The sequence below is a fragment of the Mobula hypostoma genome, chromosome 6 (genome assembly GCF_963921235.1).
Source record: "Mobula hypostoma chromosome 6, sMobHyp1.1, whole genome shotgun sequence".
In the NCBI taxonomy this organism is placed as follows: Eukaryota; Metazoa; Chordata; class Chondrichthyes; order Myliobatiformes; family Myliobatidae; genus Mobula; species Mobula hypostoma.
In genome coordinates, this window is record NC_086102.1 from 176210735 (window position 1) to 176226318 (window position 15584).

The window sequence follows — 15584 nt, forward strand, 5'->3', positions numbered from 1 at the left end:
GGACGCAACATATCATCTGGCTGTCTCTATTGCGCTCACTGAATCTCCTCTCTATCAGTGCTGATAAGAGACTATGGAATCTCCTATCAGCACTGTAGACCTGTTCACCTCTGTTCCCTTCTGAGCCACAGAGCCAGACTCAGTGGCAGGGACTTGGTCACTACTGCTCCCCCTGGCAGGTCATCCCCATCAACGGTATCCAAAACTTGTTATTGAGGGGAACGGCCACAGGGATACTCTGCACTGGCTGCCCATTTCCCTTCTTTCTCCTGACAGTCACCCATTTATCTGCCTCCTGCAACCTAGGGGTGGCTACCTCTTTGTGGCTCCTATCTATCTGCCACATCCTCAGTCACCCTTATGAGCCAAAGTTAATCGAGCTGTAGCTCCAGTTCCTTAACACGTTCTCTGAGGAGCTGCAGCTCGGTGCAACTGGTGCAGATGTGGTTATTCAGGAGGCTGGAGGTCTCCCAGAATTCCCACATTTCACACAGAACAAAACACTGCCCCTGGTGCCATTCCTACTGCACTAACTGTGCCCTAACCGATGAGGAATGACGAATAAAGACAAAACTTACCAGATACCTACCTCACCCAAGCCTAATGAGCCAAAGTCTCCTCACTCCTCTAACACTAGTCCACTCACAACAATTATCGCTCCGACAATGGCCAAATCCGCTTGCCGCTGCCTTTTTAAAAATTCATCCTTTCTACTGAATCCCACTCACTGATTGAGTGGCATCAAGATCGGAAAAAACTGCTGTGAAACACTGCTTTTTTAATCTTGAGTGTGAACCTAAGTGAAAACGTCGCACTCTTCCCGTGCTCTTGCTCACTGAGTGCAGTCCAAATCTGAAAAACTGCCACAAAGCACTGCCTTTTTAACCTTGAGTGTGAATCTACATGAAAACATAGCTCTCTTCTCGTGCCCCCACTCCCTGATTGGGCTCAGTCCAAATCCAAATTTAGTCTGTCTACATCCCACTGAAGTCTCTCTGTACCCAGCTTTGAATCATAATCAGATTTCACTTGGATCTACTAACATTAATCCTTTCATTCATATCATTAATATAGACTGTGCATAGCATAGCAAGACCCCCACTGATCATTGTAACAAATTACTGATCTTTTGTGATTAACTATTCTCTCTATTACAACCTTAAAAAATAGATCTACCTAACATAATTTCACTTTCATAAATCTATTTTACTGTCCAATTCTGGAATTACTTTTTGAGTGCCCCGTTACCACATAGTTTAAAGATTCTAGCATTTTCCATAGGGTGGCACAGTAGTGTAGTGGTTCACACAACAATTTATAGTACCAGAGACCCGGGTTCAATTCCCTCTAAGGAGTTTGCATGTTCTCCCCATGACTGTGGGGTCTCCTCCCGCAGTCTAAAGACACACCAGTTGGTAGGTTAATTGGTCATTATAAATGATCCCAAATTGGGGAAATTGTGGCTCGAAGGGCCAGAAGGGCCTTATTCTGTGCTGTATTTCAAAAATAAACAAATAAATTAAATGATATCAAGTGTATGTTATTTAACATTAACAATAACTAAATGTGAATATTTTCAATTGCATTGAGTCTTGTATAAATACTATCAGAAATATGGTATGGGGAATTTAACTTAAAGAAAAATACGTAGCTTTGAAAGAGATGCTATACAAAATTACTAGATCACTGCCATGGCTGCGATCTTAAAGACTTTTCTTTATATTCTCCTCTTTACCATAGATTGACTTGGTGTTTAAAATATTTTAAAAATACATTAGGCAGAAAATTTATTAACAGAATTAGCTTCTAAAGAAACCCATACCGGACAATCTACACGATTAATATAATATAGCCAAAACGTAGAATACCATATATAAACTGCCCAGTAATAAAACCTAAAATTAGGTAAGGCTAAGCCTCCAGACTTTATAGATTTTTGAAGATGAACTTTATTTAAACGAGGATGTTTATTTTTCCATATATAGGAGGATAAAATAGATTCAAGAGATTTTGTAGGAATAAAAGTGGGTAAAGCCTGAAAAAGATATATAAACTTAGGTAGAATATTCATTTTAATAGAATTAATTTGTCCAATCAACGATATTGAAAGAGGTGACCAATTTAATGATATCCTTTTTACATGGTTCAATAAAGTAAGGAAGTTTTCTTTATAACAGGTGTTTGTAATTCTTAGTGACTGTTACACCCAAATAAGTAAATTGATTCCTTACAATTTTAAAAGGGAGTTTAGTATTAATTGATACCAAATTATTTAAAGGAAATAATTCACTCTTATGTAGGTTCAATTTATATCCTGAAAACTGGCTAAAATGGGAGAGTAAAGAAAGTATGCAAGGTAGCGAAGTCTCAACATTAGAGATAAAAAGCAATATATCATCAGCGTAAAGCGAGATTTTGTGGGTGATACCTCTCCTTAAAATACCACAGATATCATTAGATTCTCGAAAAGCAATGACAAGGGTTCTAGAGCTAAATCAAAAAGCAAAGGACTCAACGGATAGCCTTGTCTAGTTCTGCGGTGAAGTTTAAATGGTTTGGAATTTTGAAAATTAGTAAGAACCCGAGCAGAAGGAGATAAAGTAATTTAACCCATTGAATAAAATCTGGTCCAAAATTAAATTTTTCTAAGGTTTTAAATAAATAATTCCATTCAACCCGATTGAAGGCCTTCTCAGCATCTAAAGATATCGCACATTCCGATATCTCCTGAGAAGGAGAGTAAATAACATTTAATACATGACGTATATTAAAATGGGAATGTCGGTTTTTAATAAATCCCGTCTAATCATCAGAAATAATAGAAGGTAAAATATTTTCAATCCTACGAGCCAGAACTTTAGAAAGAATTTTAGTATCAACATTGAGTAATGAAACCGGCCTATATGAAGAGCATTTAGTTGGGTCCTTGTTCTTTTATAGGATAAGCGAAATAGAAGCTTCATAAAAAGATTGAGGCAAACTACCCAATTTGAAAGAATCCAAAAAGACTAAGTGTAACTGCAGTATAATTAGTGAAGAAAAAGCCTTATAAAATTCTCCAGAAAATCCATCTGGACCCAGAGCCTTCCCTGAGTGTAACGAATGTATAGCCTTGGCGATTTCCTCATAAGAAATGGGTTGATTTGGATCATTTGGCAGATAAGGCAAAACAATCTGCTCTGATAAGGGAAAAAGAACCATGGCACATAAATTTAAAACAGGAACAGGGAGATTTTAGAATGAAATTGGGAAGAATTTTACTGTATATCTGGTGGCAGAAGTCTGCAATACCCTGAAATACTGCAGATACTGGGTCAAACTGAGCTTTGAAGATCAAGATTATATTGTCTATTAACAGTATAAATCTGAGTAAAAAGAGGGTAAATGGAGTTGAAAGATACAGTATATTATACAAGATCAAATGTCGTGGAGTCATGAAAAGTACAGCACAGAAACAGGCCCTTTGGCCCAACCTGGTCCATGCTGAAGCCATTTAAACTGCCTACTCCCATTGACCTGCCCCGGGACCATAGCCCTCCATACCCTGACCATCCATTTATCTATCCAAACTTCTCTTAAATGTTGAAATCGAGTTCACATACACTACTTGTGCTGGCAGCTCTTTCCACACTCTCACAACCCTCTGAGTGAAGAAGTTTCCCCTTATGTTCCCCTTAAACTTTTCACCTTTCACCCTTAACCTATGACCTCTGATTGCTGTCAGTCAGCTCAGAGCACCCCTGTGGCCATTCCCCTCAATAGTAAGTATACTGTTGTGGGGGATGTCCTCCCAGGGGAATGCAATTGAGACCAGATTCCTGGCGCTGAGCATGGGTCCATGGTGCAGAAGGGAAAGAGGGAGAAGTGGTTTGTGGTAGCGATAGGGGAATCAGTAGTCAGAGGAATAGACAGGAGATTCTATGGACATGAACGGGACACCCGAATAGTATGTTGCCACCCAGGTGTCAAAGTCAGGACATCTCAGATCACGTCTACAGCATTTTGGAAGAGGAGGGAGAGCAGCCAGATGTCTTGGTACATATTGTTACCAATGACACAGGAAGGAAAAGCAAAGAGGTCCTAAAGAGATAATTTAGAGAGCTTGGCAGAAAGCTGAGAAGGAAGACCTCCAGGGTGGTAATTTCTGGATTGCTACCTGAGGGGGTAGAAACAGGATCGTTTGGCAGATAAATGAGTGGCAGAGAAGCTGGTGTAGGATGCAGGGTTTCAGGTTCTTGAACCATTGGGATTTCTTTTGGGGGAGGTATGTACTGTACAAAAGGGATGGATTGCACCTGAACCGGGGGGAACCAATATTCTCATAGGCAGATTTGTTAGAGCTTTTGGGAAGGGTTTAATCTAATTTGGCAGGGGGATGGGAACCAGTGCGAAGGGACTCAGGATAGGACAGATGGTAAAAAAGCAAAGATAGCATGCAGTCAGACTGTCAGGAAGAGCAGGCAGATAATAAGACAAAATTGCAGTCAACAGGGTGAGTATCAGTGCATTAAGGATGCAGAATTAAAAAGGATAGCAAATACAGCACTCAAAGTGTTATATCTCAAAGCACAGAATATAAGAAATAAGGTGGATGATCTTGTTGCACTTTTACAGATGGTCGGATATGATGTTGTGGCCATCACTGAATCATGGCTGAAGGATGGTTGTAGTTGGGAGCCGAATATCCAAGGTTACACACTGCATTAGAGGGATAGGAAGGTAGGCAGAGGGGTGGCGTGGCTCTTTTGGTAAAGAATGGCATCAAATCATTAGAAAGATGTGACATAGGATCAGAAGGTGTAGGTTGAGTTCAGAAACTTCAAGAGTAAAAGGACCCGTTTGGCGGTTATATATAGGCCTTCAAACAGTAGCTGGGATGAGGACCACAGATTACAACAGGAAATGAAAAAGGCATGTCAAAAAGACAATGTTATGATAGTCATGGGAGATTTTAACATGCAGGTAGATTAAGAAAATTAGGTTGGTAATGGATCTCAAGAAAGAGAATTTGTTTAATGCCTACAAGATAGTTTTTTTTAGAGCAGTTTGTCGTTGAGCCTACTAGGGGATCAACTATACTGGATTGGGTGTTACGTAATGAATTAGAGGTGATTAGGGAGCTTAAGGTAAAGGAACCTTTTGGAGGCAGTGATCACATTATGATTGAGTTCAACTTGAAATTTGATAGGGTGAAAGTAAAATCTGACATAGCAGTATTTCAGTCGAGTAAAGGAAATTACAGTTATATGAAAGAGGAGTTGGCCAAAGTAAATTGGAAGGAGAAGCTGACAGGGATGACAGCAGAGGAGCAATGGCGTGAGTTTCAGGTTAAAATGAGGAAGGGGCAGGATAGCTGTATTCTAAACATGAAGAAATACTCAAATGGCAAAATAATATAACTGTGGCTGACAAGGCAAATCAAAGCTAATGTAAAAGAAAAAGGAGAGGGCATACAACAAAGCAAAAATTTGCAGGGAGAGAGAGGATTGGGAAGCTTTTAAAAACCTACAGAGAGCAACTAAAATAACTATTATGAGGGAAAAGATGAAGTATGAAAGCAAGCTAGCAAAGAATATCAAAGTGGATAGTAAAAGCTTTTTCAAGTAAAATCAGAGATGAGAGTGGATATAAGACTGCTCGAAAATGAGACTGGAGAAATAATAACAGGGGACAAGGAGACGCCAAATGAACTAAATGAGCACTGTGGAAGACACTAGCAGTCTACCATGTGTTGAAGAGTTTGAGGGAAGAGAAGTGAGTGCAGTTACTATTACTAGTAAGGGTGAAGGTGTTCAAAAATCTGAAAGACCTAAAGGTACATAAGACACCTGGACCAGATGAACTGCACTCCAGGGTTCTGAAAGAGGTAGTGGTAGAGATTGTGGAGGCATTAGTAATGATCTTTCAAGAATCATTGGACTCTGGCATGGTTCTAGAGGACTGGAAAATTGTGAGAGTCATTTCACTCTTTAAGAAAGGAGGGAGGCAGCAGAAAGGGAATTATAGGCCAGTTAGCTTGACCTCAGTGGTTAGGAAGATGTTGGAGTGAATCGTTAAGGCTGAGGTTATCGAGTACTTGATGACTCAGGACAAGATAGAACCAAGTTTACATGGTTTCCTTAAGGGAAAATCTTGCCTGACGAACCTGTTGGAATTCTTTGAGGAGATTACATGTGGGATAAATAAAGCAGTGGCTGTTGTATATTTGGACTTCCAGAAGGCTTTTGACAAGGTGCCATACATGAGGCTGCTTACCAAGTTAAGATATCATGGTATTACAGGAAAGTTAGTGGCATGATTAGAGCATTGGATGATTGGTAGGAGGCAGTGAGTCGGAATAGAACAATTCTTTTCTGGTTGGCTGCCAGTGACTAGTGGTGTTCCGCAGGGGTCGGTATTCGGACCCTGATTTTTTTATGTTGTATATCAATGATTTAGATAATGGAATAGATAGCTTTGTTTGCAGATGATATGAAGATTGCTGGAGGGACACCTGGACTCCTGGTCAGAGCTGAGGAGGAGAGGATTCGTGGGCTTTTTCAGTTTTTTAAACGGCCAACCAATTGGGAGCAGAGGAGCTGAAGACAGCCGGTCAGCTAGCGCACTATAAAAGAAGTTTCGTCCAGCGAAGCGGCCACTATCAGAGTGGACTGAGTCAGAGTGGGAGGGCTTTGGCTCAACAGGCAGAGGTGAAGGTAGGTGCCGGTAAGTTGCTGTTGTTGTTGTTTTTTTCTCATTCTTTTTTAACTAGTAAGTTTAGAGAGAATGCCAGGCAGGATGTTGGAATGCTCCTCTTGCAGGATGTGGGAAGTCAGGGAGCCCTCCAGTGTCCCTGACAATGACACCTGCAAGAAGTGCATCCAGCTGCAGCTCCTGACAAACTGCGTTAGGGAACTGGAGCAGGAGCTGGATGACCTCCGTATTATTCGGGAGAATGAGGAGTTTATAGATAGTAGCTTCAGGGAGGTAGTTACGGCAAAGGAGCAGCACACAGGCAATTGGGTTACCGTCAGGCGAGGGAAGGGGAGAGGGCAGGCAGAGCAGGGTTCCCCTGTGGCCATTCCCCTCAACAACAAGTATACCGATTTGGATACTGTTAAGGGGGGTGACTTACCTGGGACAAGCTGTGGCAGCCGGATCTCTAGCACTGAGTCTGGTTCTGCAGTGCAGAAGGGAGGGTGGAAGAAGAGGAGAGTGGTAGTGATAGGGGACTCGATAGTTAGTGGTACAGAAAGGAGGTTCTGTGGTTGTGACAGAGACTCCCGGATGGTTTGTTGTCTCCCGGGTGCCAGGGTCAGGGATGTCTCTGATCACGTGCACAGCATTCTGAAGCGGGAGGGTGATCAGCCAGATGTCATGGTACACATCGGTACCAATGACATAGGAAGAAAGAATGAGGAGGTCCTGAAGAGTGAGTATAGAGAGCTTGGCAGGAAGTTAAAAAGCAGGACCTCGAGGATGGTAATCTCAGGATTGCTACCTGTGCCACGTGCCAGTGAGGGTAAGAATAGGATGCTCTGGCGGATGAACACATGGCTGAGGAACTGGTGTAGGGGGCAAGGTTTCAGATTTCAGGATCATTGGGACTTCTTCTAGGGCAGGTGGGACCTGCACAAGAGAGACAGGTTACACCTGAACTACAAGCGGACCAATATCCCTTGCAGGGAGGTTTGTTAGTGCTATTGGGGAGGGTTTAAACTAGATTTGCAGGGGAATGGGAACCAGAGTGTCAGAGCAGGTAGTGGAGCGGGGGTGAAAGTAAATCATGTTAAAAGTTCATGCAAAGTCACAAATAGAAGGGTTATGTGTGGTGGTAATAACCTTCTGAGATGTGTCTATTTCAATGCAAGGAGTATTGTGGGGAAGGCTGACGAGTTGAGGGTATGGATTGACACATGGAATTACGACATTATAGCCATTAGTGAAACTTGGCTACAGGAGGGGCAGGACTGGCAGCTTAATGTTCCAGGGTTCCGATGTTTCAGACGTGATAGAGGCAGAGGGATGAAGAGTGGGGGGGGAGGGGTGGCATTACTCGTCAGAGAAAATGTTACAGCAGTGCTCAGGCAGAACAGATTAGAGGGCTTGTCTAACGAGGCCATATGGATGGAGCTGAGAAACAGGAAAGGCATGACCACATTAATGGGGTTGTATTATAGAACACTCAATAGTCAACGAGAATTGGAGGAGCAAATCTGCAGAGACATAGCAGACAACTGCAGGAAACATAAAGTTGTGATAGTAGGGGGATTTTAATTTTCCACATATTGATTGGGACTCCCATACTGTTAAAGGTCTAGATGGGTTAGAGTTTGTAAAATGTGTTCAGGAAAGTTTTCTAAATCAATATATAGAGGTACCAACTAGAGAGGAGGCAATATTAAATCTCCTGTTAGGAAACGAGTTAGGACAGGTGACGGAAGTGTGTGTATGGGAATACTTTGGTTCCAGTGATCATAACATCATTAGTTTCAACTTGATTATGGATAAAGATAGATCTGGTCCTCGGGTTGAGGATCTGAACTGGAAAAAGGCCAAATGTGAAGAAATGAGAAAGGATCTAAAAAGCATGGATTGGGACATGTTGTTCTCTGGCAAGGATGTGATTGGTAAGTGGGAGAAATTTTGAGCGTGCAGTGTTTGTATGTTCCTGTCAGGATTAAAGGCAAAGTGAATAAGAGTAAGGAACCTTGGTTCTCAAGGGTTATTGGAACTCTGATTAAGAAGAAGAGAGAGATGTAATGTATAGGAAACAGGGAGCAAATAAGGTGCTTGAGGAGTATAAAAATTGCAAAAAAAATACTTAAGAAAGAAATCAGGAGGGCTAAAAGAAGACATGAGGTTGCTTTGCCAGTCAAGGTGAAGGATAATCCAAACAGTTTCTAGAGGTATATGAAGAGCAAAAGGATAGTAAAGGATAAAATTGGTCCTCTTGAAGATCAGAGTGGTCAGCTATGTATGGAACCAAAAGAAATGGGGGAAGATCTTAAATGTTTTTTTTGCGTCTGTATTTACTAAGGAAACTGGCATGGAGTCAATGGAAATAAGGCAAACAGGTAATGGGGTCATGGAACCTATACAGATCGGAGAGGAGGAGGTGCTTGCTATCTTGAGGCAAATCAGAGTAGATCAATCCCCAGGACCTGACAGGGTGTTCCCTTGGACCTTGAAGGAGACTAGTGTTGAAATTGCAGGGGCCCTGGCAGATATATTTAAAATATCGGTATCTACGGGTGAGGTGCCGGAGGATTTGAGGATAGCTCATGTTGTTCCGTTGTTTAAAAAATGCTCTAAGAGTAATCTGGGAAATTATAGGCCGATAAATTTGACGTCGGTAGTGGGTAAGTTATTGGAGGGAGTACTAAGAGGCAGAATCTACAAGTATTTGGATAGACAGGGACTTATTAGGGAGAGTCAACATGGCTTTGTGCGTGGTAGGTCATGTTTAACCGATCTATTACAGTTTTTTGAGGAGGTTATCGGAAAAGTGGATGAAGGGAAGGCAGCGGATGTTGTCTACCTGGACTTCAGTAAGGCCTTTGACAAGGTCCCGCATGGGAGGTTAGTTAGGAACATTCAGTCGCTAGGTAACACAGAGAGGTAGTAAATTGGATTAGACATTGGCTCAATGGAAGAAGCCAGAGAGTGGTAGTGGAGGATTGCTTCTCTGAGTGGGGGCCTGTGACTAGTGGTGTGCCACAGGGATCAGTGCTGGGTCCATTGTTATTTGTCATCTATATCAGTGATCTGGATCATAATGTGGTAAATCGGATCAGCAAATTTGCTGATGATACAAAGACTGGAGGTGTAGTGGACAGTGAGGAAGGTTTTCAAAGCTTGCAGAGGGATTTGGACCAGCTGCAAAAGTGGGCTGAAAAAATGGCAGATGGAGTTTAATACTGACAAGTGTGATGTATTGCACTTTGGAAGGACAAACCAAGGTAGAACATACAGGGTTAATGGTAAGGCACTGAGGAGTGCAGTGGAACAGAGGGATCTGGGAATATAGATACAAAATTCCCTAAAAGTGGTGTCACAGGTAGATAGGGTCATAAAGAGAGCTTTTGGTACATTGGCCTTTATTAATCAAAGTATTGAGTATAAGAGTTGGAATGTTATGGTGAGGTTGTATACGGCATTGGTGAGGCCAGATTTGGAGTATTGTGTGCAGTTTTGGTCATCAAATTACAGGAATGTTATTAATAAGGTTGAAAGAGTGCAGAGAAAGTTTACAAGGATGTTGCTGGGACTTGAGAAACTCAGTTACAGAGAAAGGTTGAATAGGTTAGGACTTTATTCCCTGGAGCATAGAAGAATGAGGGGAGATTTGATAGAGGTATATAAAATTATGATGGGTATAGATGGAGTGAATGCAAGCAGGCTTTTTCCACTGAGGCTGGGGGAGAACAAAATCAGAGGACATGGGTTAAGGGTGAAGGGGGAAAAGTTTAAAGGGAACATTGGGGGGGCTTCTTCACACAGAGAGTGGCGGGAGTGTGGAATGAGCTGCCCGATGAAGTGGTAAATGTGGGCTCACTTTTAACATTTAAGAAAAACTTGGACAGGTACATGGATGAGAGGTGTATGGAGGGATATGGTCCAGGTGCAGGTCAGTGGGACTAGGCAGAAAAATGCTTCAGCACAGCCAAGGGCCAAAAGGCCTGTTTCTGTACTGTAATATTCTATGGTTCTATGGTTTTATGGACAGTAGTGTTGAGGAAACAGGAAGGCTGCAGAAGGACTTATACAGATTAGGAGAATGGGCAAGAAAGTGGCAAAACAGGGAGAAAATCCAAAAACCTGGGATGCATGGGGACTTTGGACTCCTTGTGCAGAACACCCTAAAGGTTAACTTGCAAGTAGAGTCAATGGTGAGGAAGACAAATGCAATGTTAACATTCATTTCAAGAGGTCTAGAACACAGCAGCAGAGATGTTTTGCTGAGGCTTTATAATGTACTGGTGACATCTCACTTTGAGTATTGTGAACAGTTTTGGGCTCTTTATCTTAGAGAAGATGAGCTGGCTTTGGAGAGGGTTCAGAGGAGGCTCACAAGGATGATTCCGGGTTTGAAAGAGTTACTATATGAGAAATGTTTCATGGTTCCGGGCCTGTACTTTCCGGCATTTAGAAAGATGAGGGGGTAACTCATTGAAATCTTTTGAATGTTGAAAGGCCTTGACAGAGTAGATGTGGAAAGGATGTTTCCCTTAGTGGGGGCGGGGTCTAGGACAAAAGGGCACAACCTCATGATAGAGGGGCATCCATGTAAAACAGAGATGCTGAGAAATTTCTTTAGCCAGAGTGTGGTGAATTTGTGGAATTTGTTACCACAGGCAGCTGGGGAGGCCAGGTCGTTGGGTGCTTTTAAAATAGAGATTGACAGGTTTTTGATTGGTCATGGTCTAAAAGGTTACATGGAAAAGGCAGGGGAAAGGGGCTGAGGAGGGGGAAAAAGGTTCAGCCATGACCTAATTCTGCTCCTACATCTTATGGTTTTATCGCCTATAATCCCACCCAACCTCAGTGGAAAAAGCCTGCTTACATTTACCCTACCTATACCTCTCATAATTTTGTATACCTCTTTCAAATCTCCCTTCAATCTTAATCGGCTACATTCCACATACAAGATCATACACAAGTTCTTTGAAGATTTTGCGCAGATGATTACTTAGGTGCACAGATGGTTGTATTATTGTCCAAGCACATTATAATATCAGAGAATAAATCTACATGAGCAATAACTGTAATTAATCAAAGATCAGGCACAAATAAGACATTTTTAAAACCAATGCAGGTGTTTCCTGCGGTTCTACCAAGAGCTACTTTAGTTGCATCAAAGATGAAAATGGAACGTACCTAGCTCGTGGCAAACTGATTTAGTTTCGTCCATGGTAAATACAGACCAGTTGTATAACCCCATGTCAAATGCATAGCAGTGGTCTTTGTATCTGATCCACGATGATTGTCCATCTTTCTGGGGGCAGAACTCTGAAATTGCTTGCTGATCATTAGAGGATGTAGCTGCAAAAATATATTTTCAGTTATACAAATGTACTTCCCTTAAAAAGTTTTTAAATGTAGATTAGAATAAAAAATGTTGTAGCTATATTTTTTTGAAATTGAGTTAGATCAATAGATGACATGTAGGCTGAAAAGATTGTCCTTGTTAGAACTCACTGTAAGCAGCATAGTGATAGTGCTCAGTTTGAACACAGTTGTATTTGCATACATCTTGCAATCACATTTCTTTTATCTCTTCCATAATAAGAATTTCCCAGAAAGAAAAAAGGGAAGGAGAATCACAGAGGCCAAAATCACACTTCGGAAGTTTCTGCTACCATCTGAATGTACATTACTGAATGAACTGATGGTGGAAATTTCATTTTCCCCCCACCCCACCTTCAAGTATCATAAATAAATTAAACACCAAAGACCAAGTTGGGAAGCACAATAAGACAGCTTGTTGTTTTTCAACACTGCCTGACTGTTCAAATTTCAAAGTAAATTTATTTTCAAAGTATGTTACCATATACCATCTTGAGATTAATCTTATTGCAGACATTTACAGGAAAAATGAACTACAATGGAATTTTACAAAAAAAAACGTATTAACAGACAAAGACTGACAAACACCATGCAGAAAAAAACTACACAAATTAAAATAATACTGAAAACATGAGTTGTAAACTAAGTTGGTCTTTACAACTCATTTCTTACTTTTCTCATCAATTCCATTTCATCACTCTTTCCCTGCAACCTATTCTCTCGCATATGCATGAACACCTGCTGTTCCTCAGTGTTGTGGTGTATTAAATGTTGTAAAAATATTAGATGAAAGTCTGAACAATTCCAAGTGACACTTTAACTCTTTGTGAGCTCACAGCATGTAAGGTTTGTTAAATGTTTGCTAATAGCAGCTGGATTCTTACACTGTACGTTTGTTAAATTGTTTGTTAGCAGCGGCTGAATTCTTTCTTGCCTTAAATGGTTTGCTTGTCCCTGTGTGTCTCACTCTGCTTGTGGATTGAACCCTTACTTATTGATGTACCTATGCTTGGTTCTTGGGACTTCACCTAGACTGAGGGATCACGATCGTTTTTGCCTTCGACGGAACCAGGGTGATTTCGCAAGTTAGAATTCCAACGACAGCAAAAATCAAGTCCCATGATGACAGCAACAATCAAGTGGAGATTACAAATTGTGAGCCCTGAAATCTTTGTAACCTACTACATATTTTGTTGTGGTTTATTTGTGCTTTCTATTTATTGATAATAAATTAGGCTTAAGTTACTTTGTTGTGCTTCTATGCTTATTACCTCATTTCTTGGACACTCAAATTATTTTGGGTCTGATCAACCCAGCCCATCACATCCTCTTACTAATTACCAACCACTACATCAGCGAATTAACTTAGTGACCAGGATATCTTTGGTAAGTGTAAGGGAAGCACAGCACCAGGGCAAACCCGTGCATTTTGAGTGAGATCGCCCAAAATGCTTACTTAAGATATTCATTAATTAGTAATCTGCAAATAGTTTGGCAAAATTCTGACAATGAAACAATATTCATAATAACACAAACATCAAAAAAGTTTGGAAGAAAATAGTATAGACTTGCTAGTATTATCAGATTATTATATTAATATACATTTGTAATTATAGAACAGGTTAGCTTCAAGAATTCCTACGTAGTTAGGAAGAAGGTTCAGGAGTCTCAGGTCTCACACCACCAGGGTCAGGAACAGTTACTACCCCTCAACCATCAGCCTCTTGAATCTTACTCAACTTAATCATTGAAATGTTCCAACAACCAAAGGACTCACTTTCAAGGGCTCTTCATCTCATGTTCTCGATATTTATTGTTTATTTATTATTATTATTATTACTACCACTTATTTGTTCTTGTATTTGCACAGTCTGTTGTCTTTCCACACTGGTTGAATGGCCAAGTGGAGTAGTCTTTCATTGATTCCGCTATGGTTATTATTTTGTGTATTATTGGGTATGCCCGCAAGAAAGTGAATCTCAGGGTTGTATATGGTGACATGTGTACTTGGACAATAAATTTACTTTGAACTTTGAATTTAAACTCAATTAGGCACAAACTCTCTACCAAGTGTTAAGCAAAAACATACTTTTTCATATAAGATAGCATAACCATATTCCTAGAAACAGAAGCAAAATAACAGATGCTGGAAATGTGGAGCAACATACAAAGTGCTGCTGGAAATCAGAAGGACAGGCACCATCTATGAAGGGAAATGGACAGTTGATGTTTTGGGTTGAGATCCTTCATGAAGACTGGAAAGGAAGAGGGAAGAAGCCCTCAGTATCAAAGGGTCGAAGCAGGTGGTGGAGCAAGCACAGGCAGATGGTAGGTGTATCCCAGAAAGAGGAGGAGGATAGGCAGATGGGAAGGAGGACAGTGGGAAAGAAATAAGTGACAAAGGGTAGAAAAAGATGAGGAAGGAAAATGGAGGGAGGGATGTGTGGGTGAAGGGCAGGTTAAGAGGTTGTTGGAGAGGAAAGAGAAGGGTGATGGGACTGTGCGATGAGGGAAACAGGGGTGACAAAGAGGGTGGTTACCAGAAATTAGAAGAATTGTTGCTCTTGCCATCAGGTTGGATCCTATCTCAGTGGAATATGAGGTCAGCATTGGAATGGAAAGTGGAATTAAAACCGCTCTGTGATTCTATTGCTGCTCATCTCTCCCTACTGATCCTGTCTGGGCAGTCAGTCCTGCAATCACACTGTTACATCTGCTGCTACAGCTCCCCTCTCTCATCACCACTTAGGGACCCAATAAGTGAACTTATCAGGGTCATTCATTCATCCAGTGTTTCCTGAGTGGCCTTCTCTACATCAGTAAGATCCAATGCAGATTAGGAGAATCTTCTTGTCGATTCCTTCTGCTGTAACAGCCAGGATCTCCTGGTGGCCAGCCTTTTTATTTCTACCTCCCAAGTTGAGCTAGGCGTAAATTAAGGGAACAGCACCTCATATTTCCAAGTACCGATGAAGGATCTCAACCTAAAACATCTACTGTCTATGAAGCAACACAGACAAAATGCTGGAGGAACTCAGCAGGTTGGGGAGCGTCTATAGAAAACAGTCAACATTTTGGGCTGAGACTTTTCTTCAGGAGTGGAAAGGAAAGGGGAAGACTCTAGAATAAAAAGGTGGGGGGGAGGAGGAGGAGAATAACTAGAATCTGATAGGTGAAGCTGGGTAGGAGGGAAAGGTGAAGGGCTGGAGAAGAAGGAATCTAATAGGAGAGCAGAGTTAACCATAGGAGAAAGGGAAGGAGGAGGGGACCCAGGGGAGGAGATAGGCACGTGTCATTGTCTGTCTATGAATGTGTTCATATCGATTGGAAACTGTCTGATTTTCCAGAGGCAGAGTAGTCAGGGTGTTAGTGATGGAATTAAGACATCAATAAGATAAAGCTTACAATGGACACATGTTCTGGTGAAAATGAAAAATTTAAAAAAATGAAAAGTTTCCAATAAATTTGGCTAATTAATAATTCACCAACTATCTGATTTCCAACAGACATCAGATGGCTTAGAGAATCTTTTAACT

The 15584-nt window shown here is 41.2% G+C and overlaps 1 protein-coding gene across 1 annotated transcript in view; it reads right to left on the bottom strand.

Annotated features, from left to right (window-relative positions):
* ly75 (lymphocyte antigen 75) overlaps positions 1-15584 on the bottom strand; it is a 186145-nt gene that overhangs the window by 13130 nt on the left and 157431 nt on the right. Inside the window, exon 32 of the mRNA XM_063052314.1 lies at positions 11860-12024. Coding sequence (XP_062908384.1) covers positions 11860-12024 — 165 coding nt within the window. The remainder of the gene's footprint in view (positions 1-11859; positions 12025-15584) is intronic.